General features: G+C 45.3%; 1 protein-coding gene across 5 annotated transcripts in view; it reads left to right on the top strand.

The window, feature by feature from the left end:
• STOX2 (storkhead box 2) overlaps positions 1 to 23,707 on the top strand; it is a 197,572-nt gene that overhangs the window by 69,058 nt on the left and 104,807 nt on the right. For 2 of the 5 annotated variants that reach the window (XM_070364379.1, XM_005903154.3), the window contains exon 1: positions 20,573 to 20,978. The exons of the other annotated variants lie outside the window; for them this stretch is intronic. In XM_070364379.1, coding sequence (XP_070220480.1) covers positions 20,813 to 20,978 — 166 coding nt within the window. In that variant the 5' untranslated portion in view covers positions 20,573 to 20,812. Of the gene's footprint in view, positions 1 to 20,572; positions 20,979 to 23,707 lie in introns of those variants that run through there. 5 annotated transcript variants of the gene reach the window in all.

Raw genomic sequence — 23,707 nt, 5'->3', positions numbered from 1 at the left:
TAAATTAGCTGCAGTGACCTCAGACAGCCTCAGCCTCGCTTCCGCTGACCACTTACCCACATGCATGTTCAGTTGCCCAGTCCTATTGAGACCCTATAGACTATACCCCGTCAGGCTCCTCTGTCCATGGGATTCTCCAGGCAAGAATACTGGAGTGGGTTGCCATTTCCTCCTCCAGGGGATCTTCCTGATCCAGGGATGGAAGCTGTGTCTCTTGCGTCGCCTGCATTGGCAGGTGGGTTCTTTACCACTAGAGCCACCTGGGATAGAGAGTAGTGTGTACCCATTAATCCCAAACTAATGAGGCACAGCTGTAGGAGTTACAAGTGGCATAGTTGGTTTGCTGCTGCTGAAGGGGGGGTTAGCAGGAACTGTTTTAGGTGTGTGGCTGGCTTCATCAGAGGCTTAGGGAGTGAGATAAACAGATGATAAACAGAAAGATAAGGTATACTTGGAAGGATGGAGATGAGAGATAGGGAAAGGTGATAGTGTGTTACGGTACAGACAACACTGAATTCAGAAGTCAGATACCCAGGGCTTTGTCCATTTTGGGCGGCCAACTTGCTACGCAGGCTTGGGAAACTTGTTCTGTAGCTCAGTTCCCTGACCATATAGTGCACGTGTAGGAGCAGACGGCTTTAAATGTCTTCTTTGCCCATTATCAGACTACTCGATTCTAACCTGAAGTACCCAGGCATAAACCAGCCAGCCAGCCAACCATCCAAACAAGCCAAGAGACATGCTGTGGAGGATAAAACATCGTGCTAATTTTGCAGAGGAATTGAAAGATACTGTCAGAATTTTTAAAAAGATAACTTCATGGCCTGATCAGAGACAAAGGTAATTTTTGTCATCTACATGAACTATACCAGGAAAAGTATGTTTGGATGCCACGAAGATGGGAAAGATGAGACTGAAGTGTTCAGATTAAGATTAATTCATAGGCATTTATGCATTTATGCCTATGAAGATGAGACATACAGAAGAAAAGACCTAGAAAAAATTGTGAAAGAGACAGAAGAAAGATTGGACGTTATTTTACTATTTTCCTCTCATTTTAAAGTTTGGACAACCAAAGTGTGAAATTTTAGCATCTTATCCCTGACAGATAAAGAACATTGTAGGATAGTAGTTTTGACTATTTGGTAATATATTTCTGAATAGGATTTAGTGATTTTTTTTTTCCATCTGTGTACAGACTCTCAGGAGGGAATATTCACAAAGGAATACAACGGCTGGGTATTTAAAATTTAGACCACTGGATAGATAGCAGTTAGGTTTGTCTAATTGGTTGCATATGGGGGAAAGGATGAGGGTGAAAACTTTGTAAATAACACTGTAGAGTGGTCCCTACCTCTTTAAAATCCTTTCTGCCTTCAGTGAGATTGAAGTGAATTATCTTACCTGAGCTCCAACTGCTGCTGAGGTTACCTATAAACTCAGAGATTGTCCAGGAAAGAAGTACAACCTCAGGCACCAAGAGGGAGAGGAAGTCTTAAACAAAATCATGGAGAACAAGAAAAGGCTTGGTCAGTGAATTGAAAGGACATCACCGTGGCACATTTTAAGATCTTAAACGGTTCGTTCAAATGACTAAATCAAAGTGTTGATCGTTAAAAACCAGAATTCAACATGAGGTACTACCTGGGGGCCTTAAAAACCTGATAAAAACAATGTAATCTCTATGTAAAATGCTGTTTAGTCATAATGGCACAGAAAGAGTAATTGTTCTATGTTTAATTATTTTATTCTCATACCCACTCAAACCTGTTTCATCCACAATTTAAATTTTCCATCTGATTTCATCGTCTCACTGGCCTGTAGCTTTGTGACACGGGCAAACAATGACCAAAAAATCCTAATAGGTGAAATATCTTTAGGCATCTCCATTTGGGAAGTGGAAGTTACTTTGAATCAACAACTTTAAAATAACCGGTTTCGCCTGGTTTGCCCTTAAACTGACCTAGAACTGAATTAATTACATGTCACAAGAGCCCCAGCTAAAGTACCGTTCTGTAATATGCTTTATGACCAACTACACTATTTGAGAAGTATGAGTAAGTGGCTGATATTAGAACTTCAGATCTAATGTACATAAATACCCGACTCACTGTTCTGAAAAATTACAGTGGAATTGTTTGTTCTGAAACAGATTCCAGTCTGTTCTCTCTTTACAAGGACTTCCAAATGGAATTTGGAAAACCGAATCTCTGAGATGAAACTCCATTCCCTCAATCCATGTCAGACCTGGCGTGGTTTTTCTGTGTATGGAGCTTTCTGTTCTTTGACTCTTTACTCTCCATTCACATCCATCTTTATGGGTTCCTGAGTGCTGGGTTCCTGCCCTTTTTTTTTTTTTTTTTTAGCAATCATAAAAGAGAAAACAGGGTATTTCCCAGACATAAAACTCTTTCCTGTTTCCCAGTGGATCAGTTAATCCTGGACCATTTCTAGAGTTCAGCAAAACTTAATTCAGTTAAATTCTGTCACTTCATTCCATCCCAATTCTGACTACATAAAGAGGAAGAAAGCCAAGACTGTGGCCAATGTCAGAAAAATATCTTTCTCCCAACGTTTAGGTTGACTGCTTAGTTCTTGTAGTTGGACAAATGTGCCATGGAGTTTTAGCAGCTGTTAGGATTTACTATGCCTGAGTTGCCCTTTAAACTGCTTGTCTGACATATTTTGCTGCTTATTTTTAAGTGGGCTTCATATTTCATAGTATCTTATAGCTGGAGGAGACCTTGGGAAACTTCTGGTTGAACCCATTTGCTTTAGAAATGAAACAGCAGAGCCCACAGAAGTCAAAAGACTTGTTTTAAGGTCACAAAGCCAGTAAGTGGCAAGTGAAAGTCACTCAGTTGTGTTCAACTCTTTGTGACCCCATGGACTATAAGGTCCATGGAATTCTCAAGGCCAGAATACTGGAGTGAGTAGCTGTTCCCTTCTCCAAGGGATCTTCCCAACCCAGGGATCGAACCCAGGTGTCCTGCATTACAGGAGGATTCTTTACCCCCTGAGTCACCAAAACCCAGGCTAGAACCCCAGTTACCTAATTCTTGCACCAGTGGTTTGGTCATTTGTATCAGAATAGAATGTAGTGATATTTTTACCTCTCTCTAAACTCAGGAGGAACATTTTCTGAAAAATGCATGTTATTATTGGAGATTTTTTAAAAAGACCACTTTATATAGCAGTTACTTTTTTCCCTTTTATTTTGCACAATTTCTAATGTGCAGAAAAGTAGAGAGACTAGAAACACAAACCCAATAGCCAGGTTTGACCATTTCTAATTCATGATTCATCTTGTTTCATCTGTATCCCTACCTTCTCTCCCACCCCATGTTATTCTGAAGTAAACTCAGACATTGTATTATTTCATCCGTAAATAGATCAGTACGCATCTCCAAAAGATTGACATGTAAAAAGATAACCACAGTACAATTATTAACTGAAATAAATTAGCAGTAATTCCAAGTGTTATCAAATATCCTATAGTCTGTTTTAAAAATCTGTTATAAATAATGTATGATCATTTTATTTTCAAACATATTTTTCCTAGGAGAAACAAACTCAGTTAAGAATGGTGGGTATTTGAAATGAGAGAGGGAAGAATTGGGAGTTTGGGGTTAGCAGATGCAAACTGTTATCCATGGAATGGATAAACAACAAGGTCCTGCTGCATAGCACAGGGAATGATATTCCAATATCTTGTGATAAACCATATGGAAAAGAATATAAAAATGTGTGTATATATACATGTATAACTGACTCACTTTACTATACGGTAGAAATTAACACACGTTGTAAATCACCCATACTTGAATAAAATGAATTAAAAAGAATAGTTGGTGTTTTAGGTCAATGAAAAGAGAGTGGCTATACACGACTGTAAACATCACTGATAAAAACATGTCACGAATTTATAGTCAGCAAGGAATTTACTAGATATTCACTTGGTTTTGCCGTGTTTTAATTCTCCTTTCTACCCAAACGGTAAATTTTCATGTGATATTTTCCAAAGACATTGCAGCTGTTCTCTTTGAATCCCTTCAAGTCAAGCATCAGGGTATGAAAGAGACTTGTCACCACAGAAAGGGAGAGAGTCGTGGCTATTTTTGGTGGCAGGTTCAGAACAGATTTTTCCTTTGCGTCAGCAGACGTGAATACCTTCAGCTCCTTGAGCTCTAGTTTCCTAGCATGGGATATAAAATATTTTCTGGCTGGGGACAGGTTTTGTTCATTACAAATTAGGGAAGATTAATTGATTCTTTGGAGGAAATGGTTGATAATGCATTTCTCATTTCTTCAATTATTCCTTTTTTAAAAAAATAATTGTATTTACTTTTTTATTTTGGCTGTGCTGGGTCACTTGCTGCGGGCTTTTCTCTAGTTGAGATGGGCGCTGACTTCTCTCTGGTTTTGGTGCACGGGCATCTCATTGTGGTGGCTTCTCTTGTCATGGAGCAGAGCTCTAGGGCGTGTGGGCTTCCGTAGCTGCAGCTTCCAGGCTCTAGAGCAGACAGCGTATTAAAAAGCAGAGACATCACTTTGCCAACAAAGGTCCATAGAGTCAATGCTATGGCTTTTCCAGTAGTCATGTACGAATGTGAGAGTTGGACCATAAAGAAGGCTGAGTGCTGAAGAATTCATGCTTTCAAACTGTGGTGCTGGAGAAGACTCTTGAGAGTCCCTTGGACAGCATGGAGATCAAATCAGTCCATCCTAAAAGATATCAACCCTGAATGTTCATTGGGAGGATTGATGCTGAAGCTCCAATACCTTGGCCACCTGATGTGAAGAGCTGATTCATTGGAAAAGAATCTGATACTGGGAAAGATTGGAGGTAGGAGGAGAAGGGCATGACAGAGGATGAGATGGTTAGATGGCATCACCAACTCAATGGACATGATTTTGAATAAGCTCCAGGAGTTGGTGATGGACAGGGAGGGCTGGGGTGCTGCCGTCCATGGGATCGCAAAGAGTTGGACATGACTGATGACTGAACAACAACAAAAGCTCTAGAGCGCAGGCTCAGTAGCTGTGGAGCTGCTGAGCTTAGTTGCTTGGCGGCATGTGGAATCTTCCCAGAGCAGGGATCGATCCCATTTCTCCTGCATCGGGAGGCAGATTCTTCACCACTGAGCTACCAGGGAAGCCCTCATTTCCTCCTTTTAAATGTCTTCAGTGACGGGAGTCAAGTGCATCTTTTGAATGACTGTCCCATCTCAACACCTTCAGATAGGTGTGGAATATAAGTTGCAGGATATGAAGTCCAAAACAAAGAAATCTCATTGCTTGTCTTTGGTAATAAGAAAGCTAGGCGTTTTGGCAGGCATGAGAACACCAGACCTGTTTACAGGAGACTTTTTATTCCTTAGAGAAAGAGTAGGAAAATTGGGTCCTGGGTGGTGAGAAGCAGGCAGCAAGATTTTCCTGAAGGCAGCAGTCATGAAAGTGAACACCCTAGAGAATCAACCAGATGGGAGAAAAGAAAGAAACTAGCCGTAAAAGCACAGCCGCGTGCTTGGTGCTGCCCTGCTGTCACACCCCTGAAACTAACAGCAGAGAGAAATGTGATCTGAAGCGAGCTGGAGATTCGGTCTAGGCCAGACTCACTTCGGGGACGTAATACACCTATGTCGTGTGCTTATGGGGCCCGCAGGCACACCTGGGGATTTGCTTAAGGTTTTCCCTCCCGTTCCCATCCCCCTACCACCTTTCCAAACGTGGACAAAGTCCTTGCTCCGCATCTTTCCTAGTGTCTGTTGTTGTCGCGTGCTTGTTTTACCTTGTCTCTCTGCCTTTGGTTTTGGCTGGTCTAAGAAGCACAAGTGTTCAGGAGAAGAGAGAGAAGGGTGGGGATTATATCGCTGATAAATCCTACGGTTGGAGCGGCTGTTTTTGTGACTCGGGAGGCCCACTGGGCTCTCCGAAGCCCTGCCTTCTGCGATGATTACCTCCTGCTTGCGTCTTTCACCCTGGCCTTGAGATGCGGTGATTCTCCCGCATCTGTGGGACCTTGTGGGGCCGGCTGCCTCATCTCCGCAGTGTTAGTGGTGCCGAGGAAGGAAGAGGAGACGCCGCAGCTTCTGGAATCAGAACAGGATGTAAAAAGATGAAGATGTGCCGGCCCGGTGGGTGAGCAGCATCTCTGTGTCTCCCTCACTCCCAGGGTCCTGCTCTTTCAACCTTTTTGTGTGTAACTCATGGGATTTGTAGGACATATTCCTTTAAAAATGCACTTTAAAAAAGTATTTATTTATTCGTTTGGCTGCAGTACTTGTGGTGCAGTTACCCTGCTGAGCGTGCTACGTACGTTTTCATATTTATTCTTCACACAACAGTAGGAGAAAGCCCTTTCCTCCATTTTCCTTGGAGGAAATGATGGCCTCGTAGAGATTTTTGGACTTTGGTCAAGGTAACGCATCTAATAAGTGTTAGATCCAGGAGCTTTCTAATACCTGCAGATGGAGGCAAGTATCTTAGACCCAAGTGTATTCTCCTTCACCACGGAAAAAAGATAGGGTGTTGGAGAGCTCCATTTTTCTTGTATTTCTGAGACAACTTAATTTTTAAATTAATTTTTTTTTTTTTGGAGTATAGCTGTTTTACAATGTTGTTAGTTTCTGCTGAACCAACAAAGTGAATCAGCCATACATTTACATAAATCCCCTCTCTTTTGGATTTCCTTCCCATTTAGGTCACCACAGAGCATTGAGTAGAGTTCCCTGTGCTGTACAATAGGTTCATATTAGTTATGCTTTATACGTAGTGGTGTGTATATGTCAATTTCCCAATTCATCCCAGCCTTCCTTTATCCCCTTGGTGTCCGTATATTTGTTCTCTACGTCTGTGTCTGTTTCTGCTTTGCAAATAAGATCGTTATACCACTTTTCTGTATTCCAAGTATATGCGCTATTATACGGTATTTGTTCTCTTTCTTACTTCACTCTGTGTGACAGACTCTAGGTCCATCCACGTGAGACACCTTCATTTTTCAAAGAATGGGGATTCAAGGCTTCAAACAAGTTCCGCCCCCTTAGCCTATGCCCCCCAAGCAGTAATAATAGTAGCTAACATTTGTAGATGGGGAAACAGTGGTCAGACTTTATTTTTGGGGGGCCCAAAATCACTGCAGATGGTGATTGCAGCCATGAAATTAAAAGACACTTACTCCTTGGAAGGAAAGTTATGACCAACCTAGATAGCATATTCAAAAGCAGAGACATTACTTTGCCAACAAATGTCCATCTAGTCAAGGCTATGGTTTTCCCAGTGGTCATGTATGGATGTGAGAGTTGGACTGTGAAGAAAGCTGAGCACTGAAGAATTGATGCTTTTGAACTGTGGTGTTGGAGAAGACTCTGAATTGAGAGTTCCTTGGACTGCAAGGAGGTCCAACCAGTCCATCCTAAAGGAGATCAGTCCTGGGTGTTCTTTGGAAGGACTGATGCTGAAGCTGAAACTCCAATACTTTGGCCACCTCATGTGAAGAGTTAACTCATTGGAAAAGACCCTAATGTTGGGAGGAATTGGGGGCAGGAGGAGAAGGGGACGACAGAGGATGAGATGGCTGGATGGCATCACCGACTCAATGGACATGAGTCTGAGTGAACTCCAGGAGTTGGTGATGGACAGGGAGGGAGGCCTGGTGTGCTGTGAATCATGGAGTCGCAAAGAGTCGGACACAACTGAGCAACTGAACTGAACTGAACATTTGCAGTGACGTCTCCGTAGCAGGCATCCTCTAAGCAGTTCGTGTGGATTTGTTGATTTGAATCTTACAGCAGCCCTAAGAGTTCTACTAGCATCCTCATTTTCCAGTTGAGAAAATCGAGACTCAGGTGGTCACACGGTGGGGATTGTTAGTGGCCCAGGGCATTCACCCAGGCAGGCGGCCTCTAGTCTCTGCACCCCCAGCCCTCTGATTGTACCACCCAGGTCCCAGGTCCATGGAGGCTCCGTGCTGTTGGCTTCCTCCTGGCCTTGAAGGAGCCTGGACCCGGAGGCCCCCGTGAAGTCTGGCAGAGGCAGCGCAGCCTAATTGGGATCTGGATGCACGCTCCTGCCTGCTCGGTGCCAACCCCGTGGTTAGGTCTTATTCTGACTTGCTTATTTATGGGCCCTGGGGCTTGGCAAGGAAGGAGCTAGAGGGTCAGACAGTCTGCACCAGAAAGAGACAGATTCTTGCTCCTGTTAATGAGAGTTAAACATCTCAAGGGCTGCTTTTCCCCACCCTGTTCTCCACTTCCTTCTTTTGGAAAGTGCTCGAACCCTGCCATCAAGCAGATGGCCTTGAGGTGGCTGCTTGACCCCTTGTTCCGTGGGCTCACTAGGCTTCGGACGAGGGGAGGGGACAAATGCTCCCATCTTCTCAAGCTTGGAAAAACAAGTTGGCTTCTTTCCGGCCTGAGTGATCTGCACAGGTTTACTCTAAAGGGAAGGTTTGCTTTCATAAGCTGCCAAGGAAGTTCTTGGGCCATCTCGCTTGGTTTATTTATTTTCTTAATGAATTCAACTTTGGTTTAGGAGTTTGCAGAAGTTCAAGGATAGTCATCAATAACATTCTCACAGGTCGAATTGGGTTCCCTTGCCCAGTTCCTTGGGCTTCCCAGGTGGCGCTAGTGGTATAGAAGCCACCTGCCAATGCAGGAGACATAAAAGACGTGGGTTCGATCCCTGGGTCGGGAATATCCCTTGGAGGAGGGTATGGCAACTCACTCCGCTATTTTTGCCTGGAGAATCCCATGGACAGAGGAGCCTGGCTGGCTACGATCCACTGGGTCCAAAGAGTCGGACATGTCTGAAGTGATTTAGCATGCAGCACCCCATTCCTATGTTGACATTCTAAGCCCTGAGACCTCAGAATACGACTGTGTGTTTTTGTTATTTATTTGGCTACACAGGGTCTTAGTTGTGGCATGCTGGATCCAGTTCCCCAACCAGGGATCGAACATGGGCCCCCTGCATTAGGAGCTCAGGGTCTTAGCCACTGGACTGCCAAGAAAGTCCCCAGTATGACCTTATTTGGAGGTAGAGTTGTTGCTGATGCAAATAGTTGAGATGAGGTCATCCTCGGGTAGGTGGCCCCTAATCTGATGTCATTGGTGTCCTTGTAAAACAGTGACATTTGAACACAGAGATACACACATGGCGGAACGCCAAGTGAAGACGGGTGATGCAGCAGCAGCCGAGGAAGGCCAGGATGGCCAGTGCACCGCCAGCAGCTGGCCTCCCAGCCCCGAGAAGGAGCCCACCCTGCCCACGCTCTGATCGTGCACTTCTCCAGAACTGTGAGAGAGTTTCTGTGGCTGAAGCTGCTCAGTGTGTGGCTTTTTGTTATGGCAGCCGTAGCAAACAGATACAAACTAATTCTTACAAACGAGCGAACAATAAAAATGAAAACATTAGTTAGCCAAGTTGGACGGGCCTGCCTGCGCCTTTGTGGAAAGTGGGCTTTCTTTTTTCCAGTATTGAAGCAACTTAGAATCAGAGGACCTTGGCACTGGGGGGCCTCGGCTGGGGACTGACACGGGGTCTGCAGGGGCACCTGCTGGGCTCAGCCTGAGTCCAGGGTCACTGGCTCACTTCTGCTTCTCTCTACCCACACTTCCTTTCCATTCATTCGTGACTTCAGGTCCTTTGCACAAGATCCATATCCCGGGAATAATCTCTGTCAACTTCTCTCCCCTTTTCTGCCTCTTCCTTTAAGCCTTCCTAGTTTTGATAGCGATGTGCCAGTTCCTTCCTTTCAGCTCTCCTGTACCAGAAGTGAAATCCCCACTCCCATCTGGCAGAAAAAAGACGCCCTGCCCCCAAATTTTAGATTCATCCTCCTCCTCCACCCCTCCAGTTGAAAACCTCAGATTTTATAATTATTAAGACATGCTCCCTGTTTAGAGACAAAAGAAAAAGTGACCTGCTTGATTCCATTTCCAGCAGCGTGCTACTGCTAAGTCACTTCAGTCGTGTCCGACTCTGTGTGACCCCATAGACTCCGCCGTCCCTGGGATTCTCCAGGCAAGAACACTGGAGTGGGTTGCCATTTCCTTCTCCAATGCATGAAAGTGAAAAGTGAAAGGGAAGTCGCTCAGTCATGTCCGACCCTCAGCGACCCCATGGATTGCAGCCTACCAGGTTCCTCTGTCCATGGGATTTTCCAGGCAAGAGTACTGGAGTGGGTCACCATTGCCTTCTCCTTCCAGCAGTGTAGCAGACCATATATTCTGAAAAGTCTCCTGATTAAAAAAAAAAAATCACTATAAATTTCCAGGTGAAATATTTCATAGCATGTTTTGGCTCTTCAGTCTCATAAAACACAAACCCAGCTCCATTCACCTTTCAGTACCACTAGCAACTCATCCTCAGGGGAACTGGCCTCTTCATACTGAGCAGAGAGACTGGTAAACAGAGTAAGTTGCAACGGGGTTTGATTATTTAGAACCGTAAAAGAAAGAGAGATGGGGAGGGAGGGGAAAGAAGCAGGAGGAGGAGGAAGAAAGAAGGGAAGAAGGAAGGAAGGAAAGGCGGGAACTAATCATTGGTCGACAGTCACCTGGGGCCGGTGATGTTTGTAGAGCGTGGGTGGCATTGTTCTCAGGTCTTGTTGTTTGGGAGAGCACAGAGGTAGTGATCCTTAGATTTTTTTTTTCAAGTTCAAGAATGCTTGTTGAAATATCAGGGTAATCACTGAAAGAATGAAAGAAGTCACTAAGAGAGAAAGAGAAGACCTAAATGATTTAACGTGGCACAGTAAAGAACTTCCTGAACTTTTCAGGGATGCGGCCGCTGACGTGGCAGTCAGAAGATGTGGGTGTGTTCAGCCCTGGACCTGGTAGAGGGTGTTAATTAGAATGAATTAAATTAACATTTACTGAGCGCTAGCTGATTGCCAGGCACCTATATCATGTAATCCTCAGAACAACTCCATTAAATTGGCACTTAGGTTTTCCCCCATGTTCCAGAGGAAGAGCTGTTGACAGGGCATGTCTGAGGTTGCTCAGCTGGGAAGTGGAGGTGCTGGGATTCAGACACTGACAGATGTGCTCCAGACCATTCACTTTTAGCTCCTAAACTGTTCCACTTTAGCAAAATCCTTGCAGGGAAATCCTTGTTGTTGTTCAGTCATTCAGTCACGTCTGAGTGACCCCATGGACTGCAACACCCCAGGCTTCCCTGTCCTTCACTATCTCCCGGAGTCTGCTCAAACTCATGTCCATTGAGTCAGTGATACCATCCAACCATCTCATCTTCTGTCGTCCCCTTCTCCTCCTGCCTTAAGTCTTTCCCAGCATCAGGGTCTTTTCCAGTGAGTTAGCTCTTCATATGAGGTAACCAAAGTATTGGAGCTTCAGCTTCAGCCTCTATCCTTCCAGTGAATATTCAGGGTTGATATCCTTTAGGATTGACTGGTTGGATCTCCTTGCAGTCCAAGGGACTCTCAAGAGTCTTCTCCAACACCACAGTTTGAAACATCAGTTCTTCAGCACTCTGCCTTCTTTATGGTCCAACTCACGCATCTGTACGCGACTACAGGAAAAACCATAGCTTTGACTAGACGGACCTTTTTGGCAACGTAATGTCTCTGCTTTTTAATATGTTGTCAAATTTGACATAACTTTTCTTCCAAGGAGCAAGCGTCTTTTAATTTCGTGTCTGTAGTCATCGTCCACAGTGATTTTGGAGTCCTTGTGTTAGCAAAATTCTAAGTGGGGAGCAGAGAAGACTGTGTTCCTCCAGGATGATTCAAGGCCTCTCCTCTCCATTCTCCCTTCCTAGAGCTGTAAGCCACCTCCCAGAAGCCTGCAGCTGTACACAGCTGGAGGAAGCTTTTGTTCTGATTTCATGGGTACTGCTGAAAGCTCTTAAATTTGGTCATTTGTCCATAAAATCACTTTCTCAAACTTTTCCCCTTTAGTTGCTGAGGTTGCGGTGGTGATTGTAATAGTCTGTCATGACACGTGAAAGCAAATTGGATGTTCTCATAATTGTTGCATACTTAGGACATACTTAGCCTCTCATCCAAGCCAGTTATATTTCATTTGTTGCAAAAAAGATTCATCCTTTAAAATCCATCTGTGTTATAGTGTGGTTTTTCATTTGGCTTGGGAAGCTGGTCTGTGGTGACCTGCAAACAGAATTGAAAGAAAATATTCAAGATCGATTAGTCTGAAGGAGCCGTGTGGATTTAAGTCTAAATCTCATGCTGCTATGGTGGAGTGTAGGAACAATGCTCTTTGGTGACCTAAAAGGGAAGGAAATCCCAAAAAGAGGGTATATATGTATACTTTTAGCTGATTCACTTTGCTGTACTGTAGAAACTAACACGTCATTGTAAAGCAAGTGTACTCCAGTAAAAATTAATAAAGGCAAAGAAGTATTAAATAAATAAATCTGATGCACAGTCTGTATAAACCAATCAAGGGAGTCATTTGAGTTGTCCGAAGAAATGTGTCTTCTCTTCTACACGCATATATGTTCACGCTGCTGCTGCTGCTAAGTCACTTCAGTCGTGTCTGACTCTGTGCGACCCCATAGACAGCAGCCCACCAGGCTCCTCTGTCCATGGGATTCTCCAGGCAAGAACACTGGAGTGGGGTGCCATTGCCTTCTCTGATGTATATTCATAAAACGCACTAATAACTTAGAAATTGGAGGGCTGTTCTGACAATATAAAGAATTCTGTGAACTTCATTTGGACTAACCAAGAGCAATTAACAGATAATCCCAAATCGAGTACTCCCCACACTCATCATTATGGGGTCAGGAAAAATCCTGGATTGGGAATCTCAAGCGAGGAATTTGGGTTTTTCAACCTCTGTATGACTAGGGGGCAAATCATACTGCCATTAAGTCTTTGTTTTTTTCATCTTTAATTATGATAACAGATCTCGCCTCACTGACCTCAAACCTTATGAAAGTCAATAAGATCCTATGCAGACATAATCCACTGGGGGCTCAAAGAGTTGGACATGACTGAGCAACTAACACACACACACACGGTGGATCTGAGGGAAAACAAAGTATGTGTAATATTCCTTTATAACCCGGAATCCACCTTACAAATTCATAGGCATTTGTTGGGCTTCTGATAGGAACATTGTGCCATGCCATGACATACTTCAGTTGTATCTGACTCCTTTGCGGCCCCATGGACTGTAGCCCACCAGGCTCCTCTGTCCATGGGATTCTCCAGGCAAGAATACTAGAGTGGATTGCCATGCCCTCCTCCAGGGGATCTTCCTGACTCAGGGATGGAACCTGCATCTCCTGCATTGGCAGGAGGATTCTTTACCTGCTGTGCCTGGGTATCTTCTTTCTTTTCTGACAGCTATCCAATTCAATAGCACCCACGGTTTCTGTTATTTGCTGGTAGCAGCTCTGTCTACCCCTGGAATTCAGCTTGTTTGGTTATCTGATGCAGAGCAGGATTAATAGATTGAACAAAAAAATCCAGAAAGGGATCAGTTCAGTTCAGTCACTCAGTCATGTCTGACTCTTTGTGACCCCATGGACTGCAGCACAGCCAGGCTTCCCTGTCCGTCACCAGCTCCCAGAGTTTACTCAAACTCATGCCCATTGAATCGGTGATGCCATCCAACTATCTCATCCTCTGTCGTCCCCTTCTCCTCCTGCCTTCAATCTTTCCCAGCATCACGGTCTTTTCAAATGAGTCAGCTCTTTACATCAAAGAATTGGTGGCCAAAGTATTGGAGTTTCAGCTTCAACATCAGTCCTTCCAATGAATATTCAGGACTGATCTCCTTTAGGATGGACTGGTTGGATCTCCTTGCAGCCCAAGGGATTCTCAAGAGTCTTCTCCAACACCACAGTTCAAAAGCATCAGTTCTTCGGCACTCAGCTTTCTTTATAGTCCAACTCTCACATCCATACATGACTACTGGAAAAACCATAGCCTTGTCAAAAATTGGCTGTTTTTTTCTTGATGCCTTCTCCTTGCCAGCAGTGAATGGGTACATTTATAGGTTTACCTCAGATCTGCACTTTAAGAGAGAGATTATTACCATCACAATGGAAACAAATAGAACTCAAAGACTGACTTTCCCCAGGCCCCCAACAAAGACATGTCTCCTTGGCATCACCACACCTCACCGCCCTCTGTTACTCTGACTGTCATTAGTCTGGCCTAGAGATGGTTACTGGGATCCTGCCAACCTGCTCCAGCCCCCGTTGTCCGAAAGACTCCGGCCCCTCTTGAGTTACTTCTCCTTGGTGAGTTCTTGCATCCCCAAACAACTGCTTTCTTTGGGAGTAGAATTCACTGGGCACCATGATTCAATATAGCCCTGTTGGAAGTGGGTTATAGGTGACGATGGACCTAAGTGGAGAGACTAAGAGAAATTCAGCTTAGATTTTGATAAGAATGAAAAGACTGAAATATATGTGCAGTCTCATCATTCTTATGACCTCTCCTAGATGTGTTTTACCCCATGGATTTATCACCTTCCACCACCAGTCTAGATCTGTTGGCCAAAATGTGAAGTGGTCCTATGGATAGAGCTTGATGAGAAATTTGGCTTTTTTTTTTTGGTAGATTTACAAGAGGTGTTTGCACATGAAAGGCTCTGAGAAGTCCAGCATATGTTGTAACTTGAACATATCTTCTGAACTTAGGCTTCTTTTTAGCCTTGTTTACTTCTCCGTATAGAAGAAAAGAGGCTTCCCTGGAGGCTCAGTGGTAAAGAATCCACCTGCCACTGCAGGAGACCCAAGAGACGCGGGTTTGATCCCTGGTCCAGGAAGATACCCTGGAGTGAGAGACGGCAACCCACTCCAGTATTCTTGTCTGGAAAATCCCGTGGACAGAGGAATCTGGCGGGTTTTGGCCACGGGGTCGCAAAGAATCAGATACGACTTGGCTACTGAGCAACAACAACCACTGAACTTACAATGGAAACATCTTTTCAAGTCATATTTGGTAACATATCTCAGGACAAGTGTTCCCCAGAGCAAATTATCTGTTGCGAGCTGTGAACCTAAATGCCAGCAGTGTAATATCTGTGCTGGCAACCATACAGGAGGTCCACACAGGGATTGAGCATCTTCTAAGACAGACAATAAATGCTCAAGCTTTCTGATAACGTTAAAGCTAGCAGTTTGGGGTCTGGGTGAAGGAGGACAAAATATATCTAGTAATTACATGATAGTCCACCTTATTAGCTGTTTTTGGATGCCAAAATATCCCAGGTCATATGAGTGTGCATACATGAATATAGACATATCACGTGGGCTTCCCAAGTGGCACATTGGTAAAGAATCCACTTGCCAATGCAGGAGACTCAGGTTCAATCCTTGGTTCAGGAAGATCCCCTGGAGAAGGAAATGGCAACCCACTCCAATATTCTTGCCTGCAAAGTCCCATGGACAGTGGAGCCTGGTGGGCTACCATCCATGGGGTTGCTAAGAGCTGGACACAACTTGAGCGACTGAGCACACTGAATGCATTGCATAAGAAATTTTCCCAGTCTTCCAGCTCAAAAACTTCTGAAAAAGCCTCACTCTCCTGGGACACACTGTTTTCCATATTCCGTTTAGGTTCATAAGTTGAGCCATACAAACGTCCGATTTTAAGCTGTGTATATGTATGTATCTTTTGACTAAGCACACTTTTCAGGTTAAATTGTTAATATCTTTTTCAAATTGTATTTCAAGAAGCAGCAGAAAGATGAATGACTATCAGACTCAGAATTCTGATTTTTTAAAAATATTTATTTATTTGTTTGGCTGTGCTGGGTCCTGACTGGGGCCTGTGAACTCTTAGGTGTGGTGTGTGGGAATCTAGTGTCCTGATCTGGGAAACAGAGACTTAGCCACTGGGCCACCAGGGAAGTCCCCAGAATTCTGATTTTTATTTAACAAATATTTTAATCACAAAGTTCGATGCACATGTCACAGCATACATAAATATGTAAGCACCCGTTTCCTTTCTGCAGACTCAGCTCTCTTACCATACCAAAGGGGGACTTTTTGTGTACAGCAAAGATCACTTATAGATATTTAGATCTTCAATGAATGTTCAGTGTACTAGATATACAGATTCAAAATACCAAATTTTCCCTTATAGAGTTATAACTTGGAAAACCAAAATTTCCTTCAGTTTTTATAATCAGCATTATTTGTTTGTACATTTGGTATTTTAAAGATGATCAAATAAAAACTGTAACTCTCAGTGGGCCTTTGAAAAGCACTGGATCAACTCAAACTAAAGACTAAAGTCCCTTTACTCAATAATTAAAACACAGTTATGAAAGACTTCAAACCAAATCTTTCAGAGTACTTAATCAAGCTTCCTTAGTCATCATATCTGAGCCAGTTACTCTGAGCCACTGGGCACAGCCATGAACAAAGAAGAACAATGAACTGCAATGAGCAAAATAAAAGTATCCCTTGCCTTCATGGAGTTTACATACTTGTAACTATTAAATTCATTCACCTCTTGTAAATCTAATAAACCAAAGTTTTAAATGAGGAGCATATCAAAGTAAAAATTCTGACTTTCAACTTAAACCTACAAGTCTAAAATCAGAGTTGGCCCTTGAACAACACAGGTTTGAACCACCCAGGTTCAGTTATAAGTGGGTATTTTTCAATAGTAAATACTATATGGTCTGTCCATGGTTGATTAAATCTGAGAACTATGGATGGGATGGCAGCTATAAATTATACTTGAATTAACCCAGTTGTTCCAGGGCCAACTATATACATTTGAACTAGAATCACAAAGCAAATGTTTGTCTAATTAGTGTCACTAATCTATCCGATATGTAAATACCAAAGGTACAAATGATTCTTAAGCCTGATTAAAAAATTACAAATACTGTGAAAGTGATTTGTTATATCGTTTTCTCTATTTAATTCTAAACTGTCCTACTAGGAACCACTGGGATTACACAGTTGAGCTTACTTAATGAACAGGTCATGACCCAGATACTTGATTGTCTCAAGTAGGTTGAGAGATTTGAAACTAGGACTGGAGACCTAGAAGTTGTGTATGACCAGAGTGAATCTTTCCACAGGACGGATGCACACACCGAGTCTGATTTTAACAGTGGCTCTAGTGATGCGACTCCACCTCTCCGTGGCATTGGTTTCACAAGATGTTGTTTGCTAGGTTCAAGTCTTACCTTCATAACTTTTTTTGATGTTGCCACTTACTTTGGATGGATAATTTCTTAACAGCCCCAGTCTCCTGCTTTACTGATTTGATTCAGCTAAGCCACCCTATTTACTGCCTGGTTCTTCTGTGTCTGGCTATTTGGCTTTGGCTCCGAGAACGTTCTCTTTTTTGAGTATGGACACTGGGTGATATCACTGCTCTGCAAAGTGGAGCTGTAACTCTCCTCCCAAAATAACTATCAACCCACCCTCATTCCTTCATACCAACAATGAATCAGTTTTTCAGTTTTAAGTCATATGATTCAAATTCAAATCAAACCGTCCAGAAGAGCCCTGGATGACCCCTTCCCTAAACAAATTCCCTCTTCTAAGCCCTCTTTATATAGAAATTTTAAAACTATCATTGCTTCTTTGCTTAAAACCCTTCATTGGCTCACTTACTACAATAGAATTCGAAACCCTTAACAGGCCCTGCAAGCCCTTGCATGATCGGGCTCTTGGCTTCATCCATGATCTCATCATGTGCCTTCCCCTTACGCTCCAATTCCAGCCACACTGGCCTCCTTTCACGTCTTCCCACGGAAACCGAGATGCTTTCCTACCTCAGGGCCTTTGCATGCACTGTTCCCACTTTCTGAAACATCATTCTCCCCACTCTTTGCTTGGATGACTCCATATCCTGTAGGTCTCAGGTTAACCATCATTTTTTCATAGAGGTGATTCTTCTTTGTAGACCTCAACACAATCTGTGTATTTATTTGCTTACTTCTTAGACCGTAAGTTACATGGGGCCATGTGTGGTGTTCTGTTTGCCTAGCACCCATCACAGCATATACTAGTCAACAATAATTTATTGAATGAATAAGTATCACAGTTGCAATGTGTGTGTGTGTGTGTGCTCAGTCACACAATTGTGACCCTGTGGACTGTGGCCCAGCAGGCTCCTCTGTCCTTGCGATTTCCCAGGCAAGAATACTGGAGTGGGTTGCCATTTCCTCCTCTAGGGGACCCTCCCAACCCAGGGATCTAACCCAGGTCTCCTGCATCTCCTGCACTGGCAGGATTCTTTACCACTGAGCCACTTGGGAAGCTCACAGCTGTCACAACAATCACCACTAGCCTTCAGTCACAACTATTATAATCATTCATAGAACCACTTTTGGCTCATGGGAGGTAGAGTAATTGTTTGTTGAATTGGGTTGAGATATCTAAATGTCAGTATCTCATGCACCCATTAATACAATTATTTTTATTACCTTTATGGTTCTTTACACATTTAGTCTTCTATAGCTTCTAAAGCTGGAGGCTTTCTGTTCTTAGCCGTCTTCTTACAGTAAAGAAGACATTTTAGCATGCCTTTTGGGGAACTGTCCTTTTCTAACTTTTAAAAAATGTCACTGAACATTAGCTAATTGGTGTAGGGTTGGTACTAAATCTTGATTAGTGTAAATACACGTTCTATAGGCTGCTTAGTGATTTTTTATTTGTTTACCCTAGTTTCCTGAGAGAGGCTTATGAGTAACCCTAGCCCCAGGTTACAGAGGGCAGCCCGGAGATGTTGAATGGAAGTTCTAGATTCTATCATGTTTGTGGCTTAAGCTCCGCCCTCTACTGTGTCGTTCTCCAAGAACCTTGCCCCCTTCCCCCACCCCACCCCAAAATTAATGCCTTGGAAAAGCACCGAATTGTGCCAAGACTCCTGAATCTTAACCATTTAGGACTTGGTGGCTTTTTTTTTTCTTTGCGGGGGAGGGGCTTTTTTTTTTTTTTTTTTTTGCGGTATCAACCTCATATCCCCGTCTCTGTACCTTGGCACCTGCGAAGATGAAAAAACAGCATAAAATACTGTTTTGAACGTTGCATCGTCACTCACGGGAAAAGGCGCAAAGGCGTAAGAAAAATCGGCTTTATTTTTGTTGTTTACAACACCTAGGCGTTTTTTGGAAACCCGAAGGAGAAGGTCAGGGTTGCTGGGGAAACGGCCGCAGGGCCGCGCGGTCGGGGTTCGCCGCAATGTGCCCGCGCGCCTGCGACTCGGCATGACCCCCGCGCCCCTAGCCCTGCGCCCCGGCTGGGGCGGCGCATAGCCCCCTCCTCCCGTCCCGCGCCGCGCGCACTGTTGTCCTTGAGCGATTGGTTGGTTGGACCAGAAACAGCTGTGCAGAGCTCAGCCATGCAGAGGGGCTGTGGACCTGAATGCAGCCTGTCGGGCTGGGAGTAACTGACCCCGGGGGCTCGAGGGAGAGAGAGGACAAGTCGGAGCCGCCTCCGCCGCGCTCTCCCGGCGGCGTGGAACCAGGTGCCCGGGCGCTGGCGGCGGTCTGAGGAGCTCTGGGTTGGCGCCCCCTTCCCCCGGCTGTAGCTGCCTTCGGGGTTGGTGCAGGTGGGGGCCAGGCAGGGCACCGCGGATCGCCCCGTTCCCACTGACCGGTTTCTCTTCCTTTCTGCGAGGGGGAGGCGCTAACCCTCAAAAAAATGTAAATATCCAGGCGCGGACTCCGGGCTGGGGCACCAGCAGAGTTCCCAACGCCGCCGCCGGGTGTTTTGCATGGAAATTGAGAAGCCAGACAGGATCGGTGCTCTAACTTAATGCAGCTCTGCGATTAGCAGGAGGCCGGGCACCTTCCCGGCTCCCTGTCCATCAATAGCCTTTCTGCGCGCTCGCGATCGCCTAGCCGCGGTGCCGCCGTGCGGGGTGTTGACCGGCAGATGCCGCATCCTTGGCAGCCATGGCTCCCGTCGCCGCCGCGGCCAGTAAGTAGGAGCATGCATGTGTAGGGGGGGGCACATGCGTGTCGGCGCGCGCGCGCACACACACACACACACGCACACACGCACGCACACCACCCCGAGCCTCGGAAGGAAGGAGGAAGACCGACGAGGCGCTGCAGTTGCGAGGACGACTCGGGCTCTTCGTGAATTCGGCAGGAGCCGGCCTGGCGCAGCTGCTGACTGCAGAGCCTGCCCCAGATCGTGGGCACACGCGCCCCCAACCCCCTCACCCGAGCCTCTGGAATGAAGACTGCCTCCCGAGGACTGCAGGGGAGGCAGAGCCAGCCCGTGCCCGGGACTGCGGGCCGCGCGGCCGGTAGGCCCAGGGGGACACGACTTGGACGCTGTCATCCCCACGCCTCGCTCTGAGCTGCCCGGTGCCGAGAGGGTCTGCCGCCGCCCCCTCCGGCTTCCCGGGCGCCCGATCCCGGGTCAACCCCGGAGGCCCCGGCTTCCTCATTTGTTTGGGGCTTTTGTGCCGGGGGCTCACAGTTGGCTAAGCACTCCAGCGCTGAATCGGGCCATTGTCTGCTCTCCCATTGCTTCCACGCTGCAAGTCTCGGCGCCCCCACCCCGCCCGCCCCGCTCCCCGCCTCCTCCTGGCCGGGGAGCCTCCTAACGTGCCTTCCCCAGGAATCTGGAAGCTATAAGCCGGGCGGATTGCAAATGAAGTGTAATGCATTGTGGGACGTGTGTAAAATCGGAGCCTTCGCCGTGGGGGTGTGTGGGGGCGTGGGGAGGGCCGGACCCGCCGCTGGCGGTGTAGACGCCGACGAGGAGGGGCTGGGAAAATGAGCGCAGAGTCCGCCCGGGTCGTGCCCGCCGTAGACGGATGAAGCCGCGCACTGCGCCCCGGCGCTGAGGCCCGGAGGATCGGGGGCGGCGGGACGCCCTCTCCACCATGAAGAAGACCCGGAGCACAACCTTACGGCGCGCCTGGCCTAGCTCGGATTTCTCGGACCGGGCCTCGGACCGCATGAGGTCCCGCAGCGAGAAGGACTACCGCCTGCACAAGCGCTTCCCCGCGGCCTTCGCGCCCCAGGCTTCGCGGGGCTACATGACATCAGGTTGGTAACCGCGTTTCTAACCCCGCGGGCCGGGGCCGCGGGGTGTGCTCGGGTCCTTCCCCGGGAAGGGACGCGCGGTGATTGATGCGATAAGTTATAGGGAACGCAGGGGCAAAAAAAAAAAAAAAATTAGCTCCCATCCACCATTTTGTACCTCCGCAAGATCCACAGCAGGCCCTCTCAATATGGGGTTGGAGAGCTGTTAGTTAGGTAAAATCTGGGAGGGGGACGCGCCAGGCGTTTTGGCTGCACGGATAAATGACCGCCAGCCTGGGCGCCCAGCCTCCCTGGGCTCGTGGAAGAGCCGGCGTCCGCGGTTGCCCTCAGTACCGGGCTGGCTCGCTCCCGCTCGGTGGCCAGTTATTATATCCTACCGGGTATTTAAACAGCCCTTCTTGCTTACAAGGGAACAGGTTCCATGCAGTTTTGGATGGTTTGAGTCAGGGGAGAGGTTGCAGTCAGGCTGGTCGGCTTGCTTGCACGCAGGGAGCTGTGTCGCGGCTCATTGAATGCATTCGGTGGGGTAATGGTGTGTATGCGGATTGAATGCTCACATGATTCTGCGTGCATTTAACATATGTTGCTTTGAATTAGGTTGTATGGGAAGAATGGAGGCTGTGTCATGTGTTTGCATGCCAGGCAGGAAAGACAGACAAGACGGTAAATGAGGATGAAGGCTTCAGAAAGGGTTGCGTCTTAAAACACATAGAAGCCTTTCTGAAGGCGCCAGTTAGTTTCCTTTGGAAATGCAGCGGAATGGCTTTGCTTGTGTGTCTTGGGAACCCAGGGATAAAATACCTGAAATGCTGAAGGAGGAGGACTGTAAGACTCTTTTCTCCTTGTTTTCTTCTTACTGTTGACTTGTTGACTACTTGTATGTAGCGATGTGTAAGACACCAATTTTGGTTGATTTGGTTTTCATTCGGAATGAATTCATTTTCTTTGAAACAAAATGTCATGGAAGAACTGAGATTATATTTGAAAACACATCCTGTACCAGACCATTTTAAATCCTGGGAAGATTGCTTTAAGCTTACAGTTGGTACTTAAAGTGTAGCTCTACTATCTTTCTCCTAAAATAGCAAGTTTTTTTTTTTTTTTTTAAACCTAGGCCCAGTATTTCATGCTTTAAAAGTGTCTTGTGACCACACTTCCATGAGTAGAAAACCTAAATAAAATAACCATCTTTTTTAAATTGCAAAATCTGGTGACATAAGGATGTACTGTTTTGGCAATAAGGCTCCCTTGATTTTCCCGGTCATGAAAAGCCAAATTTGTAAAGGAAGTGACAACTACAGTTTATGCTTCAGTAATTGAAGTCAATCACTGCTGTGGTTGCTTTATTCTTCAGGCTGGTGGCAGTAAATTTTGAAATACAGCTAAATCCAAATGTAACCTCAAAACACATCTGTCCATAAACCCATGTCTGCTCTGGGTGTTCAGATAATCTCAGGTTTCATATGTTTGAGGTTTGAATGTCTTCATTCCACTCTGAATGGTTCCCCCTCTTTTCTTTTTACCTCTCTTCAGGAATCAGTACTGATACGAAGTGTGAGGCTGGAGGGGGGCAGGTGGCCATCATTTCTTCCACAGACATGCAAGACTCTGTAATGCTTTCAGGCGCATACCCATGGAGCCCATTCTCATCTCTCTTGGCATAGCATCATTATGATCACTGTTTCCTTCTTTGCTAAAGAACTTCTCTGCTATTGCCAGTTTTGCAAGGTATTTTTGAGGGCTTGAGGAAGAAGCTTTTCATTTTCTTTGATTCTCTTGTTTCATTTCTTGCTGTGCACATGGTAAGCTGGTCAGGGGATACTGAAGGATCAGCTCTTTCAGGCTGGTGGAGGTCTATGTAGATTTCACATTAGCTTACTGTTGAGAAAAGAAAACCCAAAGGTGGGGGAAGAAAAGCTGTGTGATTCATTCAGCATTTCATGGAATCTCCCCTGCCTCAAGCAGAGAGCCTTGCTAGATTCTCATGGGGCTGCAGGGTTGGATATAATATAGTTTTGTCCAAGGATGAAAGTGGTTATTTTTTCTTTGTTTTAATTATTGTCCAATACATATAATAAAAGGGGTTGGGGCTCATGGAAGGATCTAATAATTATTAAACAAACTCCTCCAATAAACACTGGGAGAGTAGGTGCAATCTTATATACACATCTTTCTGGGGGAGATTGGAAGTAGCTTATCAATTTCCTTTCCAAATATAAGTGTTGATAGTAATAGGTGGTATATTGAGACACTTGGAGATCATGTGGGAGATGTTCTCTTCCCCTTAACAAATGTAAGAAAATCCATTTGTATCAAGTTAGTGACTCTGGGTGCAAACAGAGGCCTTTGTCATTTAAAAATGAAATAGAAAATGAAGCAACTTAGAAACAAATGAGGCTTTTCATATTTCTTCTGTTTGTCCAGTCATTTGGCGTAATAGCCACTAGTGTTTATCGTGCTTCTTCTCAGTAAAAAGAGATTTTGTTGTTGAGTTCAAAGGACAAGATAAGCTTCTTCAGAGAAGCACTAAATGACTTAATTTCAGTTGAGGTATTTTTAGAAATCCCCATCTGAAAAAATTCCTTAAAAATATTGTGAAAGTCACTTTTTTTTTTTAACTTTAGGAAAGGAAAGAGCCTTAGAAGTTTTAATAGTTCTTCTTTTGGTCTGGCCTACTGTCACACAGTAGGTATTTCAAGTTTAAATGTGTTTATTTAAGGCAAAATTACAGG

Source organism: Bos mutus, chromosome 27 (assembly GCF_027580195.1).
Source record: "Bos mutus isolate GX-2022 chromosome 27, NWIPB_WYAK_1.1, whole genome shotgun sequence".
In the NCBI taxonomy this organism is placed as follows: Eukaryota; Metazoa; Chordata; class Mammalia; order Artiodactyla; family Bovidae; genus Bos; species Bos mutus.
Note: the sequence above shows the minus strand (reverse complement) of the source record. Positions and strands in the feature narration are given on the sequence as shown.